Source organism: Apteryx mantelli, chromosome 1 (genome assembly GCF_036417845.1).
Source record: "Apteryx mantelli isolate bAptMan1 chromosome 1, bAptMan1.hap1, whole genome shotgun sequence".
Lineage (NCBI taxonomy): Eukaryota > Metazoa > Chordata > Aves > Apterygiformes > Apterygidae > Apteryx > Apteryx mantelli.
This window is the reverse complement of record NC_089978.1, coordinates 60,132,787-60,156,749: the sequence shown is the minus strand read 5'-3', so window position 1 is coordinate 60,156,749 and position 23,963 is coordinate 60,132,787. Positions and strand designations below refer to the sequence as shown.

General features: G+C 38.2%; 1 protein-coding gene across 1 annotated transcript in view; it reads left to right on the top strand.

The window, feature by feature from the left end:
• The window catches only part of STK24 (serine/threonine kinase 24), a 64,443-nt gene that overhangs the window by 8,410 nt on the left and 32,070 nt on the right, over positions 1 to 23,963 (top strand). The window contains exon 2 of the mRNA XM_067293567.1: positions 9,505 to 9,735. Within this exon, the coding sequence (XP_067149668.1) occupies positions 9,505 to 9,735 (231 nt within the window). The remainder of the gene's footprint in view (positions 1 to 9,504; positions 9,736 to 23,963) is intronic.

Below are 23,963 nucleotides of genomic sequence, written 5' to 3'. Positions count from 1 at the left end.
GGCGTTAAATTCTTAACACTGTAAATTAAGTAGCTTTCTGAATCAAAAGTATTATAGCTTTAACTTGTGACTTTTGTGGGGGACTTTAGGCTCAAGAAATGATATTAGTTCACTGGGAATTTGGAAACATATTTTGGAGATCCATGTCATTCCTTATTATGATAGTTAATTTATTGTTAATTTTTTCCACTGGTTGCATTTCTTCCTCAGAAAGAACAATTTGATTATGGTAGTATATGTCCTAAATGAGTAATTACAGTATTTAAGATAGAAAATGAGGAATGTGGAATATGTGTGTTTTAAGAATAAAAGGAGGGAACAATCACTGTTGGCTTTTTTGATCTTTGATGAATTACCAGTGAATTAACTGGATCTTAGTCTTAGGCCTTGATAGTACAGACAAATTCTTTCACACTAGTCTTGGCACCCTTCATTAAATTGGTTGTTGCTCTTTATGATAAGTATAAGGTGGCTATCCTAGCTAAGCTGGATTTATATTATTATGTATAAATAAAAGTGGAAGTTAGTTCCCTTTGGTTCAAATGTTAAAGCTTTTTTTTTTTTTTTAAATTTAAAACTGATTAGTGCTTACTTTGCTTGAAGAATTAGCCGCTCCATTAAATATCTTCAATCTGCTAATTGTCAGCATTTCCTTGTATCTGCTAATTGTCAACATTTCCTTGTGGTTGGGCTGCTTCCATTTATATGTTGTTCATTTCTTTTTTTCTTGTTTGTATAAAAATCCCAGACTATAAATCCAAGTACTTAATATATTTTGTCCTTTTGGGTTAATGGCCAGCCCTTAGAAAATGTAGGTAGGACTTGATACAATTGAGTAAAATTGAGCAATTTATCTTCTGCATTCTGTTGCTGTCATATCTCAGTTTCTCATCAACTACAGGAAGCTGTGCTGTGTATTTTATCAGTTATTCGTATATGGTGTGTATGTGTGTATATCTCTCCCTGAAAGCAAAACTGGTACTGACTTCAGAGGAAAGGAAGGTGCTGGGAAGCAAGAACTGAGGCTTCCCTTTCCTGGAAGTAGTTGTTCCTGATGTTTTGAAAAAATTTTTTTTAAGCATATGTTTTTGTTTTTGTGTTGTTGTTGTTGTTGTTTTTATTTCACTTCGATAGTCCAGGCTCTGTGAGAGGTCTAAATGAACTGATTTTATGCATTTTAACTGATTAAAATATATTGCTAACGTTACTGCTTGTGCAACTAGCTCTGTGGAGGTAAAAGTAAAAATTAAAGCTGCTTAATATTTGTCTATGTTGAGGTGAATGGGTTAAAAATCCTTTTTGAGAGATTGTTAATGATGATATAGGAAAACCTTTTTAGTGCTCCTCCTAAAATAGAATGCTGTGTGAAGAATGGTGACATCAAGCACACTAGCTGTTTACATTTGTCTGGCTTTTAGGCTTGAATACCTCTTGGTACTTGAGAAAATGGCTTGTATCAACTTGTCTGCTAGATTTCTGTTGGCTGGTCTTTGTGTAAGTTAATTTAAAATAAAGGAACAATGTACAGCAACAGTGCCTGTTTTGAAAAGAGATTCATGTGTTTGTGCACTGTTTTTGTTGTATAGCTGAAAATAAATATGAAATAGTGTTATTCTTGCTGATGTTAAATACTGCTTGGTCCTATCAGAAAGAAATAATGGATACACTACGTCACTTGTTCCTGTGCGTAATTGCTAAAATACTCTGGGCTACTCTTTCTTCCTATCAGTTTGTAAGATTAGGCTAATTGATAACATGTTTCAGTTAAACTAGTCCTTACTAAGAGAAGATTGAGTACTGAAAGTTTAAGGCACTATAGTTGAAACAAAATTTCAAGCATGTTTGACTACTGGCTGTACCAACGCATAAGCCTTGGTGAATTAGCACAGAATGTGACCTGGAGAGTTGTAACCAGTTAATTAGTTTAACTCTTAGAATTATTTTTGTTAAATGCTTCTGACACTAAAAAACAGTATTTCCATTTAACTGTACTTACAATTTCAATCTATAGTGTTGCTTTGAGTTAAGAGTTCTGTGAATTAAATTCTCGTTGGACATAATCTGAATAAATATTGTGAGGAACTTTTTGCCTTTCTAGGAACTTCTTTTGTCTCTATTTTCCTACTGTAACACTAGGTTGATTTTATTCCCTTTCTTATTCCATTTTAATCTTTGGCAATAAAAATAATTCTTGGTGTGGTAGAAATAGTGTATTACAGAACAGTTGAAATTGGAAGGGACCCATGGAGAGCATGTGGTCCACCGCCCTACGCAAAGCAGAATCAACTAGAGCAGGTTGCTCAGGACTGTATCCAGTCAGGTTTTAGGTATCTCCAAGGATGGGGACTCTCCACAACCTGCCTGGGCAACCTGTTCCACTGTTTGACCACCATTACAGTTAAACAACTTTTTTTCTTGCATTTAAACAAAATTCCTGTATTTCAGTTTGGGCTCACAGCCTCTTGTCCTTTCACTGAGTACCACTAAGAGGAGTCTGACTCAGTCTTCTTTACTCCCTTCCATCAGGAATTATTTGTACACATTCATAAGATTTCCCCCTTCCACCCCCTCAACAAGCCTTCTCCAGGCTAAACAGTCTCAGCTCTCTCAGCCTTTCCTCATGTGTTAGATGCTCCTGTCCTTTAATCATCTTTGTGGCTTTAATCATTCTTCACTGGACTCTCTCTACTGTACTTGTGTCTTATATTGGGGAGCCCAGAACTGGACACAGCACTTCAGATGTGGTCTCACCAGTAGAGAGTAGAGTAGAGAGAGAGCTGAGTAGAGAGGAAGGATTGCCTCCCTTGACCTTCTGGCAACGCTCTTCCTAATACAGCCCAGGAAGCTGCTGGTCTTCTTTGCCACAAGGGTGCATGCTGGCTCATGTTCAATTTGCTGTCCACCAGGACCCCCAGGTCCTTCTCTGCAAAACCACTTTCCAGCAGGTCAGTCCCCAGCCTGTCTTGGTGCATGGGGTTATTCCTCCCCATGGGCAGGACTTTGCATTTCCATTTGAAGTTTGAGATTCCCGTCAGCCCATTTTTCCACCCTGTAGAGGTGTCCTGCAACTGAATGCAGACCTCTAATTCCTCCTGCTTGTTCCCCATCCTGCATGCATTAGTGCTCAGGGACTTGAGGGGCACTCAGTCATGCTAATTTCCCAGAAAAGGTAAGAGGGTTTCTGCCTTAGAGCTTGCTTTCTTCTTCGTGCTTCCTTATTTGTGTGCATAAGCTTGAGTTGGGGCCCCTTCAGCTCTGTTTTGCTTGTTCCCATCATCCTGCTCCCTTTGCTTGCTAGCCTGGTCCACCACTTCATTATTTGACTGCGGGTCATCATCTCCCTCCCCTGTTGTTCCTAGCTTAAAGTTATTTTCACCAGGTTGGCCAGTGTGTTGGCAAAGTTGCTTTTGGTCATTTTGCCATGGTCATTGGATCCTGTCTCTTCCTAGCAGTCCTTGATCCTGAAAGATGGTCTCATGGTCATAAAAATCAAATCCCTAGCTATGCAAACAATTGTTGGCCCATTCCTCCTCGAACCCTTTCCCCTTCACAGGTAGGATTGAGGAGAAAATCAGCTGGGCTCACATGCCCTTGACCTTCACCCCCAGAGCCATGTAGTCATGCTCGATAAACTTCAAGTCTCCCCTGGCTTTATCATTGGTGCCCACATCATTGGTGCCCAGATGGAAGAGTAGCAGGGGTAATGTCCAAGGGCTGGACAAGCCTCAGCAGTCTCTCCACAATATCCTGGATCTGAGTCCCTGGCAAGCACCTAACTGCCTTAGACAGCAGATCAGAATGGCAGATAGGGGTCTCCATCCCCTGCAGGAGGGAGTCTTCCACAGCTATCACTCACCACTTCCTCCTGGTGCTGTCATCAGATGTTTTGTGTACCCTCTTTCTGTTTTAAACAGATATATTTTTGTATCTTTTGTTATATGATGCAAGTAGTACAAAAGTTTGGGTAAGAGGTTGATACACCTTTCTGTAGAATATAAAAATTGTTTCATTCCCTTATGTGGTAGGTTACCCACCTAACTTAAGAAAAAGTCCAAATTTGATCAGTAACTTTTGATGGATATATATGATATAGTCGGTGTTTCTGTTATATATATAATCATCTGAAGCTCATTTTAGTAGGAGGTTGATGTTTGTTTTGTGAATGTAATACGTGATAATCATCATACACATTAACAGTGAAAAGGCCAGTAGTGGTGTCCTCAGAAGCAATGTTGTGCCTTTTTTTTTTTTTTAATCTTTTATTTCTATCAGTTGAAAGAAATCTCAGTTTCTTGTTTAGAATGTGGAAGTGTGGTGACTTGCAGTTATGGGGCAAAGGAAGACACGAGGAAAACAATTCCTCTAGTTGCAGTGATCTTAATCTTCCTCTCTAATATTGAGAGTTTTTAATTTTGTGCTATAAAACACATTGACTCTGCTATTATACATAATGTAAATTATTAAGCTTCTGGTTAGCCATCTTAATATGGTTTATTAGTTTATAACTGTGTTTAGAGAAGAAGGATTAAGCACTACATAGTAAAGAAATACAAGGAAGAAAATTAGTTTGACTTTGAAGTTCTGCCTTGGATGCAAATAATTTAAAACATGTCAGCTGATGAGGTTAGATCATAGGCCCATCTAGTCCAATGTTTTGTCTTTGGTGGTGGTCATTGCTGGATGTCTAAGAAAAAGTGTAAGAATAGGGCACTTGTGATATTTCCATTGCATACTTCCACAGCTTGTGATAAATTTTAAGGATTTCCAGAGTCAAAAGTGATTACCTTGATTTTTTTTTTTTAAATTATTTTTTTCCATTAGTTTCTCCAGTCCTTAAGAAGTTCATAGAGTTCATCATCTGCAGCATCCTGTGGGAGGGTGTATCCAGGTTTATGTGCATGTGTGTGAAGAAGAGTGTGTTTTGAACTTCTCCATGCTGTCTCCTGAGAATGGTAGCAGACAGCTGTAATCGTCAACAACCATAAGCCATTTCACTGTGTGGTATTTTATATTCACTAGGAATCTCTGAATCTGTTACAAATGGTAGTATTTTGGGCTTGATCTGGATAGAGAGTGAGGATTTCATAAAAGAACTGCTGATAATAGTTTTGGTCTGACTAATTGGAAGCTGATTTGGTAAAATGAAAAGGTATGCAAAAGGAGGTCTTGAATGATGATTGCCTGTTTCAGAAGAGCAGACAGAAAAATTAGAGATCTGTGAGTGAAATCAGTTGTGCTCATAAGCTCGAGGACTTGAACATGGAGATGGCTTGTGATTCCTGTAAGTGAAAGAGACGAAAATAGTAGAAAAGGGTTAAAAAGCTAACTAGATGAATAACCCTTCATGAACAGAGATTAGAAACAAGAGTTGGAAAGAGATGGAGAAAAAAACTCATTTAGTTAAAGCCATGTCTTAGGTCAGAATGAATAAAGTTAGAAGTACTTATTTAATCTGACTAGTTTGGATTTCAGTGTCATTTTCTGCTGAGATATAGAGGAGATTAATTCAGATAAGAATTAGGGATTCATAAAAATAAGTTGGTCATATATAGCACTGGCTATAGAGGGGAGTACTGACAGTTGATGTCAGAGTGGATGATACTGCTGTTTTCTCCAGGATTGTTCTTGACTGTTGATGATTGGAAAGTGACCTTATCAAAAGAAAAGTCAGTGCATGCTGTTCAAATTTGCTGATGATGCAAAATTTAAAGGCACCCCTTATACGCAAGTGTATTAGGCCATTACTGAAGAACTAGATGACCCTGAGGATTTGAATCACCAAAAATAGCACTAAGTGCAAGGTGTCAGAGGTAGGAATCAGTGCAAAGAACCTTTGCAGTAGACTGTAAGTTCATTAATTGGAAATGCAGAGAATTAGGAAGAGGTACATTCCAGAATTTGTTTCTTTTTTTGCCCAAGTGTGTATTTTGTGACATGCTTTGAAGGAAATCTTTAGTGGTAGAGAATTTAGCTCCTTGTCAAACAAGATGATTAGCATTATCCTTTTGCAGCAGATGTTGCTATTCTATTCTGCAGCTGCCAGCCATATTCGGACTGCTAAGTTGCAGGAAAGCTCTTTTCTCAGTTCTCTTAATTCTAATATTAGCCAGAAAATGCTATATGCTTAGTAAAAACTTGCATAGAGTCAGCAAACTCGTGGTGGCAGAATCCATGGAAAATATTTTTCTTGTGTTCTATATAGTCATATAGAAAGAATATTTATGAAGCTATTTATTTTGACTCTGCTGGAAGTCTTTACAAAAACAAAACAAAACAACAATTGGGGAGAATCCTTTTCAAGTGTTATCTTGGAAAAAATAAATGGAAATTGGTCACTCATGTAACTATGAATGCAAGTAGTGCATTATGAGTCTGGAGGCCTGGACTGTCCATTTCTGAAATAGGGCAGATCATTAGAGAGACTGGTAGTTTTCCAGAAACATAGATTGCCAGAAGTTTAAGGCTCTCACTTCAAACACCTCCTTTCCTGGGAAGAGAATTTTGCCCTTCTCACAGGGCAGTAGAGCTCTCTTGTAAACAGCTACTACATCCTGTTGCTCAGAAGAAAGTTCAAGAATGGTAACTTCTTAAATTTTAAAATTAAGAAATGATTTTACAAAAGTTCAGATTTGGAAAGGAAAAGAGCAATATTAAGACCAGATATTATTGAACCAGTCATTTTGCAAAACTGCTACGAAATGTTGATTAAAAAAAATCATGTAGGAACAGGTCTTTTCTGCTTCCCAGAACATCCACAAACAGTCTTCTCTGCTTTTTTGGAATTATTAACACAAAATGACTGGGAAATAAGTCTGCTGAAGTTGTTTATAAAACCATCAGTCTAATACTAGAATCCAGAGTACTTGATACTTTGTAAAAACAAACAAAAAAACAAAAAAACACTCTGTGAGAGTTCTGCAAATCTTTGAAGATTGTGATGCTGTGAAGTAAGGGGCCTTATTACATGACTGTAATAGGTGTTTCAGGAATTGAGGGAAAAGGGAGACTGGGGAATGAATACATATGGCCCACAGATCTTAAAGAGCTGCTGGCAAGTAGCCCTCTTACTCTTCTTATTTTTGTTCATATGAACATTTGTGGTACACTGTGATTCTAAGCAGTACTGTCTTTTTTAGTCTCTCTGGAGGTGGAGCACAGAATTTTTCAGGCAGCTGTGATTGGGATCAGTTTGTGATTTACCCAGATACCTTTGTAATGATGTAACGCTTAGATTCCTGTGGCTAGTGAATGGAACTAGAAGACCTGTGTGGATGGATTAGGCATCCACAGCAGCTCTTTGCAGCCACGTCATCTGAAATTCTAACATGGTATACATGAATGCATAGATCTGTAATTGTCTCCCTCAAGGGAAAAAAATCTGATCTAATTACTAGGGTTTTTTTTTTTTAATTGATCAAGAATTCTGAGATATGTCTGTGTTTTGAATATTGATAAAGGAGCATTCTGTGGGACATGAGGACAAACCACTACAGCACTGCTGGATTTAGTGCCTGTTTTTGTACACTTACACTCTCTTATAGATGATACTCCTGGAAGTGTCTGGAGAGGTTACTATGTGGTTAAAGGTAACTTCATTTGTTGGAAAGCGTGAAGTGCCCTGGCTTGGTTTTCAAGTGGGGGAGATATTAGCTTGTTATGCTATACAATTCTGGTTACATTACAATTAGGGGAGGGACGAATTTGTTTTAGTGGGAGGGAGTTGGGTCTGTTGACAGCTTGGCTGTTCTTTGTAATGGTAAAAGGGTGATGAAACCTTAGGTCATTTTGTTTCTTGGAATTGACTTCGGATAGAAGATGTTTAATAAGACTTAAATCAGGAAGAACTTCTTGAGGCTGTGAAATCTTACAGTATGCTTAGAAGAGTGTTTTTCTTAGGACTGATCTCACTAGAGGTCTATTCTTGGAATGACATCTGAAGACTGTGATCTCTTGCAGCTTGCTTTAAAGTATTAGAAGAGGCAGTGTACTCAGATATTTTGAAGGCCAGATAGCTTGTGACTGTCTGAGTCCAGAGATAAATCCACTAACTTCTTCAGGCCTTTACCCCTTTATGGGTGGTCTTGATTCTGTCATCATGTGGCAAAAAGTCTAATTCACCCGTGAAATACATGTACTTCGTAGCTTTAGACAAACTATTTAAAGTCTCTTTTAAAATATCTGCCTCTTGGGGCTGTGACGATTAATTATGTAACCTTTGAGATGTGAGAGCAGAAATCGACATAAGTATAGATGAGAGATTCTTTATAAGCTAAATTTAATTACTAAAGAGAAAATGTTGGATCGATGCTTGTCTATGGTAACTTACAAATTTTCTTTTCCCCCATTTATGTTTCTACAAAGTTTGGCTAAGTAGTATAAACTGTTTGGGTTTATGCTTATTTAGGCATTACTGATTTCTTTCTTGTGTGAGCTTTCTTCTCTGCAAGCAAAGTATTTTCATGCTTGTTAACATGGAGCTCATCCTCCTAAGTAGTAACAAGTTTTTTTAGGGTGTTTGTTTTACTTCTGAAGGGAAAGAGTGCAAGAGTGTAATTTATATACTTTTTTAATTAACTATAAAGACTCCTTGCTGTTAGACTAGAAAGGTACACAATGCAACTCATCATCTGTGTATTGAAAGTGAGAAGTCTAAGAGCAACAGTAGCCAACTGATTTGATAGGGGAGAAAAAACTACTGTGGTAGAGCAGATGGGGTTCAAAGGTCTTGCATTGTTGAGATAGCACACTTAGGCAAGTGCTCATAGTTTTCACATGACTCAGTTGAAATGAAGGTAGTTAGTTGGTTTTTTTTTTGTTTTTTTTTTAAAGAAGTGAATGAGTTTACCTAACTGGGAGAAGAAAAAGAAGAAGGAAAGAAAAATCCTGCTCCAGAAAACCTTGGGGTTAGGGATCTGAAGGAAGCATGGCAGTTCATTCAGATGATCCTTAGTAGGAGAAAATTGGGGACGATTGCTTGCCATATCAAGCAAAAGGAAATAATAGTCTCTGAACTGAAGAGCAGGAACAAAATACTTAAGAAGAAGAGGTATGAGGAAAATACCAAGGAGTAGGACCCTTGCTTTGGGGAGGAATCATTTTCAAGAGAAAAGGGTGGAAAAAGGCTTGCTTTTATTGGTCGTGATATTTGACCTATTTTAGTTTTAATAGTAACAAAATCTCAGTAAGGGTCTTTCATTCTCAATGCTTAGTTGCACCTCATTGGCCAAGAAGGAGAAATGGAGGTAGCAGCACTCTCTGATGCCAGATAGCATAAATCCCTGTCACAGAGACCATGATAAATTTGCACTTTAAAATACAGGGAAGGATAAATGTTGCAGTGTGTGCATATAAGGTAAGTAGGAAGAACACATTAATTATGGAGGTGGAAAAAGAGTAGCTGGAAGAGGATGGTGTAGAATCTGAAGTGTTTTCTGCCTTTAAAAATGTTGCATTTCATTTTAATGTTACAAATACTGAGTAACTTTTCTCTTATATTTTTAACAGACTCTGAAGGCAGATCCAGAAGAACTATTTACAAAACTGGAGAAAATTGGTAAGGGCTCTTTTGGTGAAGTTTTTAAAGGAATTGACAATCGGACTCAGAAAGTGGTTGCTATAAAAATTATTGATCTGGAAGAAGCAGAAGATGAAATAGAAGACATTCAACAGGAAATCACGGTGCTGAGTCAGTGTGACAGTCCATATGTAACAAAGTATTATGGATCCTATTTAAAGGTAAGATGCTCATAGCTGATGGTGGTTTGATTTTTATAAGTAACTTTTTCCGAGTCATCCACTTATACCTGCTTTCACAGGCAAGGTTATTCAGAATTCATTTGAAGAAAAATGAAGTAATTGACAGAACTTAATGGAAGAAAACTGAGTGTGTCTTTTGCTATTTCTGTACAAAAAGAAATTTGAATAACACCAATTTGTTAAGCTCTTTCTAAGTAATAATTTAGATTCTCCTGATATTAAAAGAATGTAACTCTTTAATTGTTGATTACTTTCAGAAAACATAAACCTAAATCTGCATTTGAATTGTCAAAATATTAAAAATGATGCAATATTGGCTGTTTTGCTAAGTTTGAAAATTTTTGTTAAGGTTTGAATTAGTGGCAAATTTTCAGTCCTTTTTTAAGGAGACTGAACCTAGTCTTGCTCTAAGTGATTTAAAAATTAAAAGCAAGAAGTTAATTTAAGAAGACAGCACATTAGCCATAAATGTAAGCTAGTGGAAGGGGTTTTCAGTAACTGCCTTTTGGGTCTGTTCAACCAGCCCCTTCTCCTCCCCCCGTATTAATTTATTTCAGGGTTCTGTTTTAATGGTGCCAGATAAAGTGTTTTTTTAATTGACTGGATATAGAGATTTATTGTTTCTAGAAGGTAGTGAAACCACGTGGAAGCTTTTGGTACTACTTTATTTATTTGGTCACACTTGATCCCCATCTGGATAGCTTTCTTTTATGACAGTGAGATGGCAAGTCAGAGATAAGAGATTGTTCTCTTGAAAGGGTTTGAAGTTATGAGTAAGAAGAATATACTTTAAAACTGATTTTCAGGCTGCTTTTGCCTGTCTAGAAATATTCTACTTTGTCAGCAAAGACATGAAGGTTCTGGAAGGGGGACCTTTTTTTTTCCTCTGGATTTCTGAGATTTCCAGTTGATTGCCAAGAAAAAGGAATTTTTCCCTGAATCCAGGAGATACATAACTGAAGGGACAGTTTATCCTTTCCTCTTTATGTTCTGGACCAATCTACTTGGCAGCTTATCATTGAGGGCCCTGTGAATTGTTTCAGACCTAATATCCTGTTACCAGTACTGTACTTAAAACCTAAGTGTAAACATAGATCTGTAAAGTATCAGGAGGTGCATGATTTAACACAGTAAATTCGATAAACTTTTAATCATCTCTTTATTTCTTCTTTTGAAATTTCTTGATCTAGCTTTGGTAGTTATGCGAAGCATGGCATATAGAGAAAGCAAAAGCAAAATTTCTCTCCTTGTGGGCTTTCTCCCTGCTTCAGATCTTTTTGTTTTACAGGAGAACCTTGGTGAGTGAAGATAATACAAGATAATAAAATCTTACAGAATAAGTGAAATAGAATACAGGAAAAGTAGTTAGGAGTTTGCCGGAAATGCCACCTAATAGTTTTTAAAGTACATAATAGCAGTGAGGCTGTAAAAGAAAATCTGGTGTCCAAAATGGAGTTGAGTGAATGTCAAAAGTTTGTGAGGGTAATACTGGCAACTGTTACTAAGTGAAAGAGAGAGGAGACTGTAGGGCTCAGTGGCTGCAATGGGTTTGGTTTAAACACTGAAAGTGTCATAGGTGATATTGGTGCTTATTGCTTTGAGGAGGGCCCTCTGATAATACTTGTTCCTTCAGCATCCTTCCTGTCAAGTGTAGTAATGTGAATTTTACTGTGAATTTTCCGGCTTGATGTGGTCTTTTCCTAACAGACTGCACTAACAGTGGCTACATAAGACTCAGTTACTTCTGATAGCCACAGGAGGAACATTTAGCTCTTTCTAAATGTACAGCTAGTCATGTTTATTCATTACTTCAGAGCTCTGTAAATATGTAGATTCTTTTTCAAGGCACTTTTGATTTGGTGCTACAGAACTTTTGGTCTTCAAAAAACCCCATAGTTTTTTATTTATGCAGTTAAAAATTAATATGCGGGAATTATATGATGCTGAAGTGACAAAACTTTGTAAAGGAAACATTATGCAGTTGTATTAGCTTTTTAAAGTAAGAATCAGATCTATTATTAGATACTAATGCTGCGTAATAATTTATATGTATATTTAAGAAGTAATGTATTAATGTTTAAATGAATTGGTTAATATTCTTGGCTAGGAATCTAAACTTATTTGCTGTAGAATTTTGTTGTCTTTGCAAGCCAGGACTGGCATTTGTAGTCCTAAGGGACTGGTCATCATCTGACTCTCTCCATCACCAGGAATATTCTATATGTTAATATCCCCGTTTTGAGTGATTAGGAGACATTATTTCTTCCATGTTTGGATAGTTTAGCAGTAGTCATAGGAAGAATACTAATTTTTTCTCACAGAATGAACTTCTTTAAAGTGAACAGGTAGACAAACTGTAAGACCTTAGGGTATTTTGCCAGCCACCGCAACAGTTGTTGTGATAGCTTCTATCTGGAAGATTTGGACTTCTGTATGCAACTGCTGCTATTCAGAAATAGGAATCTCTTTCTCCAAAACCCGTACAGCATGGTGTATGCTGACCATGTATCTGCTGGATCTTGAATAGAAAGAGGTACCATTTATAGAGAATTCTTAAGTTGATTTTTTGTAAATTATGTATGGCGGACAAATACCAATTTCCATCTTTCTCTCTTTCTCCCCCCCCCCCCCTTCTTGCTCCAGATCAGTTTTATTTCCTTAAGTTTCTTACATACCCTTTTATGAGCTAAATGTGTGTGTACTTTGTTAGGTAGTTACTTTTCTCCTGAGTATTCCCTTATCAATTATTAAATAGGAGGGAGTAGGTTTATGGGAACTTTTGATTTTTATTTTGTTATAATAAGTTCCAAGATACTGGAGAAGAAGAATTTCTACCCTATCTGGGACACTACAGACTTTGGTTAATATTCATGTCCCCTTCCAGAAAAAGTTTATGTAATTGCAGAAGACCTGTCCTGATGTCTTTTAAAATGTTTGACAGATTTTAAGATGCATTCTGTATTTTCAAAGGTGGTAATGGGCAGTGCTACAAAGTGTGTGACCTCATATATTTTTGAAGATTCTCAAGGTAGAGTGAATATCTAGTTGTTTTTTTTTTAAATATGAATCATCTGTCTCTGAGAAATCCCTCTTGTATTGGTCTCATTCTCTCTCATTCCACACCTGCTTCAGTTGAGCTACATGACAGTACATGCCCAGTGTGTTGGGGGATCTGCTGCAGGAAATTTTGTAAGGCTTGTATGATACTGCTCTACTTGCCTGAGGCCTCTTACTATCTTCGGATGATGTTTGTGAGAACAGCTTGTCAACTTTTGGTGTCTACTGCCAAGTATACATGGACATACAACTTGAAATGAGTATATCATAGTAATTATTTTGTCCTATAAATTTGCATTTTAACTCATTTTTAGCTACTTTTTAGCAGAGGGTAAAATATCCAAATTTGCCATGCTGAATTTTCTTACTCTAAAAATTTTTTAATATCCTAACTTCATCTTTTCAGAAATGTATTTGCCTTGTCCCAATTATTTTTAAATTCAGGGACTAAGCCATGTGTGTGAAGTATTACTACTTTAACATGGAAAGTGAGTCCAATATGAGAAGCAGCTTATTGCCTGCATAGAGCAAATCTGTTCCCTCTAGACTTTGTTATATGTCTGTTATCGGAGGTTTATGTGTAATTGCTGTGGTCAGAGTTTGATCGAAGAGAGCAATAAGCAGTAGTGAAGTGGGTACTAGTTTATATTGTCACTATGACTATAAATTAATTTGAGGAAGTTCTTTTTGCCAGAAGCCCCAAATTCTTAATACAAAACAGAAATGCAAGTACTCCTTTCTAAATCCACATTTTTTAAATATGATGTCTTCATGTTCCCATTCTATTAGGTCAAAGGGGTTCTGTCTATGGTATGAGATGATAAGTAGGGTGTTACTCTTAAAGCATATCTCAGCGACGTGGTTTATGTGGATGCATATAGCTAAAGGGAATACCTCTCCTTATAGGCCATGGTGTGTCAAAAACCTGTATCAATGTTTCCTAATGAAATTGGCATGTGTGATGAGCACCCCTCTTCTCCCCCTCCTCCCCCCCCCGCCCATGATGTGATTAAATGCTCCACAGAGAGAAGAATTAAATCTCTTTTTAGATCCTTATAAAATTCATTTATGAAACCTCTCTGAGTCTGTTGTAATGGAATAGGAATTCTTTGTGTTTCTTTTGGGATTTATTTTTTTGTAAAATTGTCTAAAGTTGTCTGCTCTCTTCTGAGTTTTGCCCTACTATACCTCTTCAAAAGTATTGCTATAAAATCTTTTTATTACAAAAAATTTCTGTTTAGGAGTCTGTCCACTCTTTTGTATGCATATTACTCTGCTTTACCGATTTCCCCCCCCCCCCCCCAGAGATTAGTTTATTTGCTTCTAAAGATGCTTCTCTTGCTCTTTCTTGGCTAAATTTTTTGGAATCTGTTTTAATTCCCAAATTGAGATGCCTCTCTGATACTTTTTCTACATTTGCTAACAACTTTCATCACTGCTTTATCATAACCTTATAATATTTTCATATTTCTTTGGTCTTGAGTTATTTTTAGAAATATGTAGGAGACAATTTATTTGTTGTCTTATTTTATCTTTAAATAGTTGAAGAATAAAATTTAAGTTAATCTCTGGCTTTTATATATATATGTATATATATGTCTCTATAATATGTATAAATAAAAGATGAGATTTACATATATAAAAGCTGAGGTTAATGTATATATGTATGTATAGATATGTATATATAAAAAAGGATACAAATTTTTAATTCACTGTCTTAGACATCTAAATATACAGATGAGTGTAATGATAGGGCAAATGATCACAAAGTATTCTCAGTATTCAATATAACCAGATACTAGTGATACCAAACCAGTATTGAACTAGTTCTGTAACATGCATTAACCCCCCCCCCCAAGTATAATCTCATGGTTCTTCATTCTTCAGATGTATTTTTCTAGCACACTTTGTAGCTTCTCAGATATCCTCTCTGGAACTGTTTGAACATCTTGACCCGATGAGGACCAGACTTCTGGTGTCATTTCACCCCTCCTTTCTCCCAGACAATTTCCCATTCTGTAAAAGTATTTTAAGAATTCTTTAAAAAAAAACACAAACAACAACAACAAAAAAAACACTTTGAAAAGAGCTGATGCTCGTTAGGTTCATAAAGGACAGATGCTGCTCATTTTCCTTTTGGTATTTATGCACGTATCAGTTATTGCTGGTTTTAGGACATAATACACCCATTGCTCTAAGCCAGGCTGGTGTTTCTATATACTGCAAGAAAACAGAAAATGACTTCTAATCAAATTTTTATGAATGACACAATATACCCTCATGAAATAATATGTGCCACTTCTATGAAGTTTGATTAACTGGGCTCCAGAGAGTAAGTTCAGGCAGATGGAGTCTAGAAATAATGATTTCTTTTGAAAAGCAGTGATTCTGAAAGTAATTTGTAGTTTATTTTAGGTAATCAGCTGAACATGAGGTCTGTAAATAATGTTGTGGCTCAGCGAAAATAAATCTTGTATTGGCTGGGGCCTGATATAGAGGGCTTGGTGAGGCCCTTCCTGGAACAATATGGCCAGTTCCGTGTGGCTGGGAAATGGAACGCATTCAGTGAAGAGCTTCTGGAACAAGTTGAGGTTTGGAAAGCCTGTATTCCAGTGAAAGACTGAAGTTCAGTCTTAATTTTGTTTATCCAAGAGAAGGTTAGGTAGTGACTTGATACATATATAAGAAATGTTTCCTTATTTAAGTGCTAATAATTCAGTGATTTCTAATCTGATAGGCCAAAATATGGTAAGATATAATGGCTGAAAGATCAGGCTAAACAAATTTCAGCCAGTAATAAAGCATAGTTTTTTTTAAAGTAAAGGTAGCTTAAATATTGGAATAGCTTACTTGAGGTGGATTCTGTGTCATTACAGTTATATTTTTAAATCAATACTTGCTGAATTTAAAGAAGCCTAAGCTTTCATGCTTAAACTCAAGCATGTTAAGGTGGATATATTGAATATCCTTGCTAAAGTATATAAGTTATTTCATTTGGAATGCAGGCATTTACGTATGACTTTAACATGTTTTAAGTCAATGTCCTTTTGCTTTGCACATTTAATTGGTTTACTTTAACTTTTCTGAGCATCTGCGAACTGATGTGACCCAGCATGTGTGCTGTAGGTCAGCCAGAAGTTAATGGCCTTGGTGCATTCTGTCATCATTTGATCTAGCAGGCAGCCTGTGGCTGGTGACATCATACTTTTCAGGATGGGAGAGCAGAGGGAGGGTTTTCCCACCTAACATTAGGACTGCAGAATTCACTGCAACAGGGGCTGCTACCTCAGCAGTGGCAGAAGGGGAGCGTGTCAGTAGTTTCTTGGTGTTCAGTCATCTGTGTTGTATGCCCTGCCCCACAGCAGCAGGTAGTGCCCTTTTGGACTTGACTTTTGCAAACTGCAGTCATTGAACTTCAGGTTGGGGTTAGGGACACATAAATGGAAAAGAGCTACGACTGACTGTCATTTCTTCTGTTACAGTTGTAGCCACCATTGCTGTTACTGCATTTAGTGAGAGGTTGAGGAGATGGAGTGCCTTCTCTGTTCTCTTGACCAAGGCCAGATGGAATTGTCTTATCCTGTAGGAGTGCCTGCAGCTGAAATGGGAAGGGGGCTGGGATTTCAATTCTGTCCTCTCTTACTGCGAGTGTTTTAGAACAAAATGAGGCACTGCTCCCTGAGAAGCAGTTCCAATACTGGCACGCTTGCTTTTTTTATGAAGCCTCTCATAAATTCCTCTGTTCCCACCAGGCAGCACTAGCACAGAGGAGCAGAACGATGCCTGTCTTTGTTTGTCCATAGTTAATGTGAACCTAACATCTGGCTGGACCATCCTGAAGGAGGTAGCGAAAGAGTTACTGTAATGGTTCTTTTAGGCTCTCGGATCCGGTTAGACTACTGAGACTGGATCTATTTGATTTAAAGAACAAATTGAAAGCTTAGTTGATAACAGTCTGAAATGGTCATAAATAAGACCAAGGCAAGAGCATATGAAAGAACCCATGATCTCTCTCTCTAGCTCAGGTGTTTTTCCTGTTTTCCCTGTTTTCATATTAAAAATTGATTGGTCCCTTCTTATTTCAGAGATAGTTACCTTGCAACTCTGAACCTTTGTTGCTCATACGCTTTACTACTTGTATGTTTCACAGAATCACAGAATCGCTGAGGTTGGAAGGGACCTCTGGAGATCATCTAGTCCAACCCCCCTGCTCAAGCAGGGTCACCTAGAGCACATTGGACAGGATTGCATCCAGGCGCGTTTTGAATATCTCCAGAGAAGGAGACTCCACAACCTCTCTGGGCAACCTGTGCCAGTGCTCTGTCACCCTCACAGTGAAAAAGTTTTTCCTCATGTTCAGATGGAACTTCCTGTGTTTCAGTTTGTGCCCATTGCCTCGCGTCCTGTCGCTCGGCACCACTGAAAAGAGTCTGGTCCCATCCTCTCGACACCCTCCCTTCAGATACTTGTACACGTTGATAAGATCTCCTCTCAGCCTTCTCTTCTCCAGGCTAAACAGGCCAAGCTCTCTCAGCCTTTCCTCATAAGAGAGACGCTCCAGTCCCCTAATCATCTTTGTAGCCCTTCGCTGGACTTGCTCCAGTAGTGCCACATCCCTCTTGTACTGGGGAGCCCAGAACTGGACGCAGTACTCTAGATGTGGCCTCACCAGGGCTGAGTAGAGGGGGAGAATCACCTCCCTCGACCTGCTGGCAACACTCTTCCTGATGCACCCCAGGATAGCATTGGCCTTCTTGGCCACAAGGGCACATTGCTGCCTCCTGCTTAACTTGGTGTCCACCAGCACTCCCAGGTCCTTCTCTGCAGAGCTGCTTTCCAGCAGGTCAACCCCCAACCTGTACTGGTGCCGGGGGTTATTCCTCCCCAGGTGCAGGACCCTGCACTTGCCTTTGTTGAACTTCATGAGGTTCCTCTCCGCCCACCTCTCCAGCCTGTCCAGGTCTCTCTCAACGGCAGCACAGCCCTCTGGTGTATCGGCCTCTCCTCCCAGTTTTGTATCATCAGCAAACTTGCTGAGGGTGCACTCTGTGCCTTCATCCAGGTCATTGATGAAGAAGTTGAACAAGACTGGACCCAGTACTGACCCCTGGGGGACACCGCTAGCTACAGGCCTCCAACTAGACTCTGTGCCACTGATCACAACTCTCTGAGCTCTGCCATTCAGCCACTTCTCAATCCACCTCACTGTCCACTCATCTAACCCACACTTCCTGAGCTTCCCTATGAGGATGTTATGGGAGACAGTGTGAAAAGCCTTGCTGAAGTCAAGGTAGACAACATGCACTGCTCTCCCCTCATCTACCCAGCCAGTCATTCCATCATAGAAGGCTATCAGATTGGTTAGGCATGATTTCCCCTTGGTGAATCCATGCTGACTACTCCTGATCACCTTCTTGTCCTCCACATGCTTGGAGATGGCCTCCAGGATGAGCTGCTCCATCACCTTTCCAGGGATGCAGGTGAGGCTGACTGCTGTGCTCTTTAATGAGAAAGGAGTCCCTTGTTTGCCTTGTCTTCATTCAAAGATACTGTTTTTATTGTGGCTGTAGAAGCTTTTGTTTCCAGAGTCTGCATTATATTATCTTTCTGTCTGAATCTGGAAAAATCTGTGTAGTGAAAGGTAGTGAGTTCAAGAATTTTCCTATTTATCAGTGTAATCAATTCTGAACTGTTGCTCTTGGTAAATAATTCTTTCTGTATGGACATACTGATTTTTCTGGGGGCATCAGTAATGTATCTCAAAGAAAACTGAGAGTTTGTGTTAACTGTATTTTGTATTACCCAAAATTTAGTTACTAAACCTCACCATGTCATTCTGATCTTGAGCTTTCTAAATTTTGATCTAAAACAATGTAAAATATCCAGCTTTTTTAGAAGAAATATGTTTGCAGTTTTGTGCTTATTGTGATGCCCTTAAAAGCTACCTCTGTGCTCCTACAATTACTGGCTTCTATATGCTATGAAATATTCCTATGCATAATTTCACATCTCGATAACTGCCTTTAGGCTGATCTAACAGCTAGCTGCTGCTGAAATAGGCAGTCTTGTTCCACATACTACTTCTGTGTTTTTGCTACTTCTCTTGCACTGGTTCTGCAGACTGCAGTATGACTTGGTTCATCTGGGAAACTAGTCCATCAGCACCTTTCCTTCTTCCTTCCAAAAAAAAATCCAACCCTCCGAAAGACAGACTCCAAACTTTTACGGATTAGCCAGTTCAGATCCGCGGCTTCAAAACTGTTAGCTCCAGTGCAAAAAGAGAGGTGGAAGGGGATGGCCCAGTGATCGGGAGGTGGGGGAGAGCAGGACACTTCTTGATAACAGCTTGCTGCTGGATTAGCTGTGAAAATGAAGTCTTGTATTCGATCTTGCCATACAGATCCAAATGTCACAGCATTGCTTTCTAAAAGTATATAATATTAAGTCAAATGTCCTTTTGTGTCTTGTGTGTTAACTACTACACTAGTTTGCTGCTGGCCTTTGAGATATTTGAAAAGGGAGTACATCCAGGTGCAAGCTTATTCAACTGCTGCTGAAAGGGGAAGTCCAGCTCTGCTATGCAGCTGGCTGTTTCCTTCACTTCACTGCCCTAGCAGTAGGGGCTATTTAAACTTTCAGGGAGGTGGTTCAGCTCATTGAGCTGACAGGAGATTAATTGCTTTTGTTCATTAAGTACTCATAAGTGAGAGGGGGAGCATGGGTTCATGCACTGATGGTTCGAATTGGTGTAAGGTTTTATGGGAGCGCACTGCCAAATCACTGGTTATGAAACTTTTTTTAATCAGCCAACACTGCTGCTGATAAAGTGTGTGTATATGTATTTGTGTCCTGGTTCAGGTGAATCACTTCCATGGTCTGGTTTCCCATATAGTTGCACAAAGAGATCTGCTGACACAAGGAGGGATGTGTGTGTGGGTGTGTGTGGGGGTAGGTTTTGCAGCTAATTGGAATGCAACCTACAGCACTAACAGATGGCTGTTAATCTATTGATCTGTTATTCTTGGGAACCTCTAAAACATTTTCTGTTTTGGTTGAAAATGTCGCTCTTTATGCATCTCCATCATAATCTTGCTGTATATCTTATGTAGTTATTATGTGTGTGTCATATCTTTAATGTTATTATTAGGTAGTTTGTACTGGTCAGTTACTTTGAAATTATAAAAGAAAATTATCAAGGCATTTATACAGTTCTTTGGGTCAGATAAATTCTACTAGTTCTGCATATGGTCTGTATGGAGATAGTTGTTTAAGTAGAGAAAAGTCGCATGCTTTATGCACACAAACAATATTATCTGATGGCATGTTATAGATAACTAATAAGCATATTAAAATGACTGAATGTACAACTCTTAGAAACTGTTACTTTAAAAGTTGGTTAGAGACTCAAAACTACCAAATTTCAAAAGAAAACAAGTTCCACTGTGAATAAGCTTTTGTACTGTATTAGTTGTAAGACATTGCATTTTTTGTATTCAGGAGTCAGTGTTTTTAATTAAGTTATTAAAGTTTGTTTCTCTTTCCATCTCCTTTTATCATTATGCTACGAAACTTTTAAGCTGTTGCATAACAATTCGGATAAAAATGGTGATTTGGAGATACTGAGGTTTTTTCAAACTCTGCCCTTCACTGGTTTCTTTAAACAGCAACTTTAGAAGGAAAGGAAAACAAAGGGGAGGGAAGCAAAATGGGCATGAATGAATGGGCAGGAATAGAAGGTGTTTATAGCAGTTTTTAGATATTAAGACAAGAGTTGTGTGGTGGAAAGTGGAAAGAAAGTAGAAAATTTTAAAGGGATTTGCGGAAAAATAATGTGTTTGCAGGGATTGGAGTGATGAGCTTGGCAGAAGTATGTGCTGAAGGGCTTGGGTGATTCTAGGGCTGATACATTCTACTGTATTAGTAGTAAGGGTTTTGAAGGAGGAGGGTTGGCCTATGAATATTCTGTAAAAGGGGTGGTGGGATATAATGACAGTGTGAATGTGAAAGGTAAAGGGAAAAGAAGAGTGAAAACTTACAAACTGCAGCGCTAGAAGGCAAAAAGACCTTAGAATTGTATATGCAGGTGGTAAAAGGGATTAAACTGATGGGTGCATTGATATTTGTGCAAAGGAGAAGTAAACTTGAGTTGCACCTTTCATTTTAATTTTATTTGTTTTAACTTCATACTAGAAGTTTGGTTTCTGGTCTAGAGAGGAATAATTCATAAAACCTTTGAGTGTTATTAATATAAGCTGCTTCAGTGAAATAAGTTTAAGATCTTTAGGTGCACATAGGATGACATTTTGGTGGAAAAAAAATTACTAATATCAGTATTTATTGGATGGCATTTTTTCCAGGTAGGAAATTTATTCATTCAGTAAAACCAGAGTTTACAAGAAACTGTCTTATAACTTTTGCTACTTGCTACTTTTGTTGAAATGCAGTTCATCTGGAAGAATGAATTCTGTAAAATCATGCTGATTTACTTTGCTTCAGATTTCTTATTTGGGACTTCGTACAATTTATTAATAACTGTTTGATGTGTCTCACTAAAATTCACTTCTTTGTAAAGTTTTGATTATGGGTTGTGTTCTGTGATGTTTATTGCCTTCTTGGTGAATAGAAAACATGTTGGGATTGGCGATTAATCACTAGTTAATCTTTGAATGTCCCTTTAAATAGATTTTCTGTGAGAAGATTTGCCACAGATTGCAGTTATTTTCTCTCCGTAAAATAGGGACTAGATAGGCTTGGTTACTTAGTAGATATTTGTCTGTTGGACAGGGAAGGTGGGAATGACTATTGTCAGCCCTTAGGTGATAAAGACTTGCCTTGTAAAAGGGTAATGGTTATAAGAGTCAGGGCTTTTCACCACCTCCCCCCCACCACTTTTTTTTTTTTTCTTTAAAGGCAGAAGAGGGTAAACTAGCTATAGATAGATGGGAGGAGGAAGAGTGTGGACTCATGCACATCTGCAGTGTTCCAAAGAAGTGGTTACCCAGCCCTTTCAGAAGTGAAATGTGTACAGTTCTTTAATTGTTGTGTAAGTTTCTTGTGTTTGCTAGCTAGGAACCCGTTTTGCAGCCAATCCAAGAAATGCGTGTCTGTGTGCTTCTGCTATCGCATACTTTGGAAGAAGAGTTATAAATCAGGATTGCCCATTAGTTTGGAGCTCTAGGAAATTGTGTGTTTAATATGACATGCCTAGGCCTGTGACAGCTGGGCTATGAAGATTCATTTCTGTGATGGAAGGGCATGTGCCCAGGAAATGTGCCGAAGAGGCTGAGAATGTGAACAGTGTTAGAGCTGACTCAGACTAAGAAAAACATTGAGCTTGTGGCTCTAGCATGTTGGTATCCAAACATGGAAGTCTGCTAGATGTCCTGCAAAAGGAGTCTTTATCAGTACTGTGACAGAACTTTGTTTTTCTTAGCAAGTGGCTCTGCAAGTTATGTTACAAGTAGCTTACTGCTAAAAGAATGCATTTAAGAATTAGTTGTATACTGCTGTGGTAATTGCAAGAGGTAATTGTTGAATAGTGACCTACTACTTTAGATTGTAGAATACATTGACTAGTATGCATGTCTAGAAATGAAAAAGTGATCTTTTTTCTTGATCTGAAGAACACAGGAATTTCGTAGTGTTGGAAAATGAATGAAAATGATTTAAAAGGCAAATAGCTTTATATATACACACACGCACACACGTATAGTACTGTACACTGAGGATGTCCTGCTTAGTCTGAAAAATCATTTTGCCTGTCTTTTTCATGGAGTACATAGTGTCCAAAATGGAATGAGCACTTCTTCTCTTTCCTTAGTCTCTGTTCTGCATTGGCTGCCCAACAGATGAATTTTTTTTTTCTCTGTGGTTGAACATGTTAGATGGCTGACAAACCTTAATTAAAGGACGTAAATGCGCCACATGCAAAACCACAATGATTTCTTTGATTGCAGGGACCTTTTGGCCAGCTTGCAGTAAGGACTTGTGTTTAGAAGAGAACCTTTGGGCTCATCTGTATCTCCCTCCCCTCAAAGGGATGGCAGCCCGAGGACAGCTAGCATTCATCCTGACGCCAAGAGACTTCAAAGGAGGTAAGCGCCTCAGAAATGCTCCCCAGACAAAATACTTCTCATCAGTCCTGCACCCCAGTGTGGTAATATTCTTCAGCAGAGCATTACCATTTCCTAAAGGTTTCCGTTTGCAGCTCCTTCATGAAAATCTTTTGAGAACTACCCGAGGCCTCATCAGCTGGTTGCAGCGCCATTAATATGCATGGACATATGCATTGCTACCAGTAGCCCTTGTCCATTTGCCTAACAATGTGCCCTCAGCGTAGGGGAAGAAGACACTCTCTTCTTCCTTGGTTTGTACTCAGGCATATGCTCCTCTCCTTTCCTTATTTTATTTTTTATGCTTTGGATCAGATTCAAAGCTTGAACTTTTCTGAGTTCGTGATCCTTAAGGATAAAGTTAGGGAAAACCCTCTGCTTGCTTTCCTCAGTCTTAAAAGACTTTTTGTATGGATCTCTGAATGATTTGTTAATACATAGATGTTTTCCACCTAATTCTTTGTGTGTGTTTGGATTTCTAGAGAGCATTATCCCACAAAGATTCTGTAGAAACAAAGTATTGCATTTCATTCTGCTGGAGGGAAATATGTGCTTCAGGAATTGTTTTTTCTTGTCAGATGCCACCTAGATGTAGCATGGCTGTTTATATCTTCTAAATGCCTATGGAATAATTTTTTAATGGAAAACTCAATTTAAAAGAAACAGAAGTGTACCAAGATGTTAGAAATTCAAACACAAAGATCCCACATTAGCTTTTTTTTTTTTCCTTCCATGCAGGTGATTCATAGCAGTGCTCAGCTCTAGATCTTACTTTTCTTGTTCTTATTCCAGTAAGCATTTTGCGAAACACACTAACAGCAGGGCCAGAAACAAGAGGAAAAAATTTTTTGCTTTTTTTTTTTTTTTTTGTGAGAATATATGGGAATAGAGTAGACTTATTAGTGAATGTGAGTTCTGTTTGCTGAACAGATTTCTTCTAAGGCTGTGGATTTGGAGAGCATACTTGGCACTCAGACCATTTAAGCTATCTCTGTTACTAACTCCTGTATGATTGCAGGTACCCCACTAACAACTTTT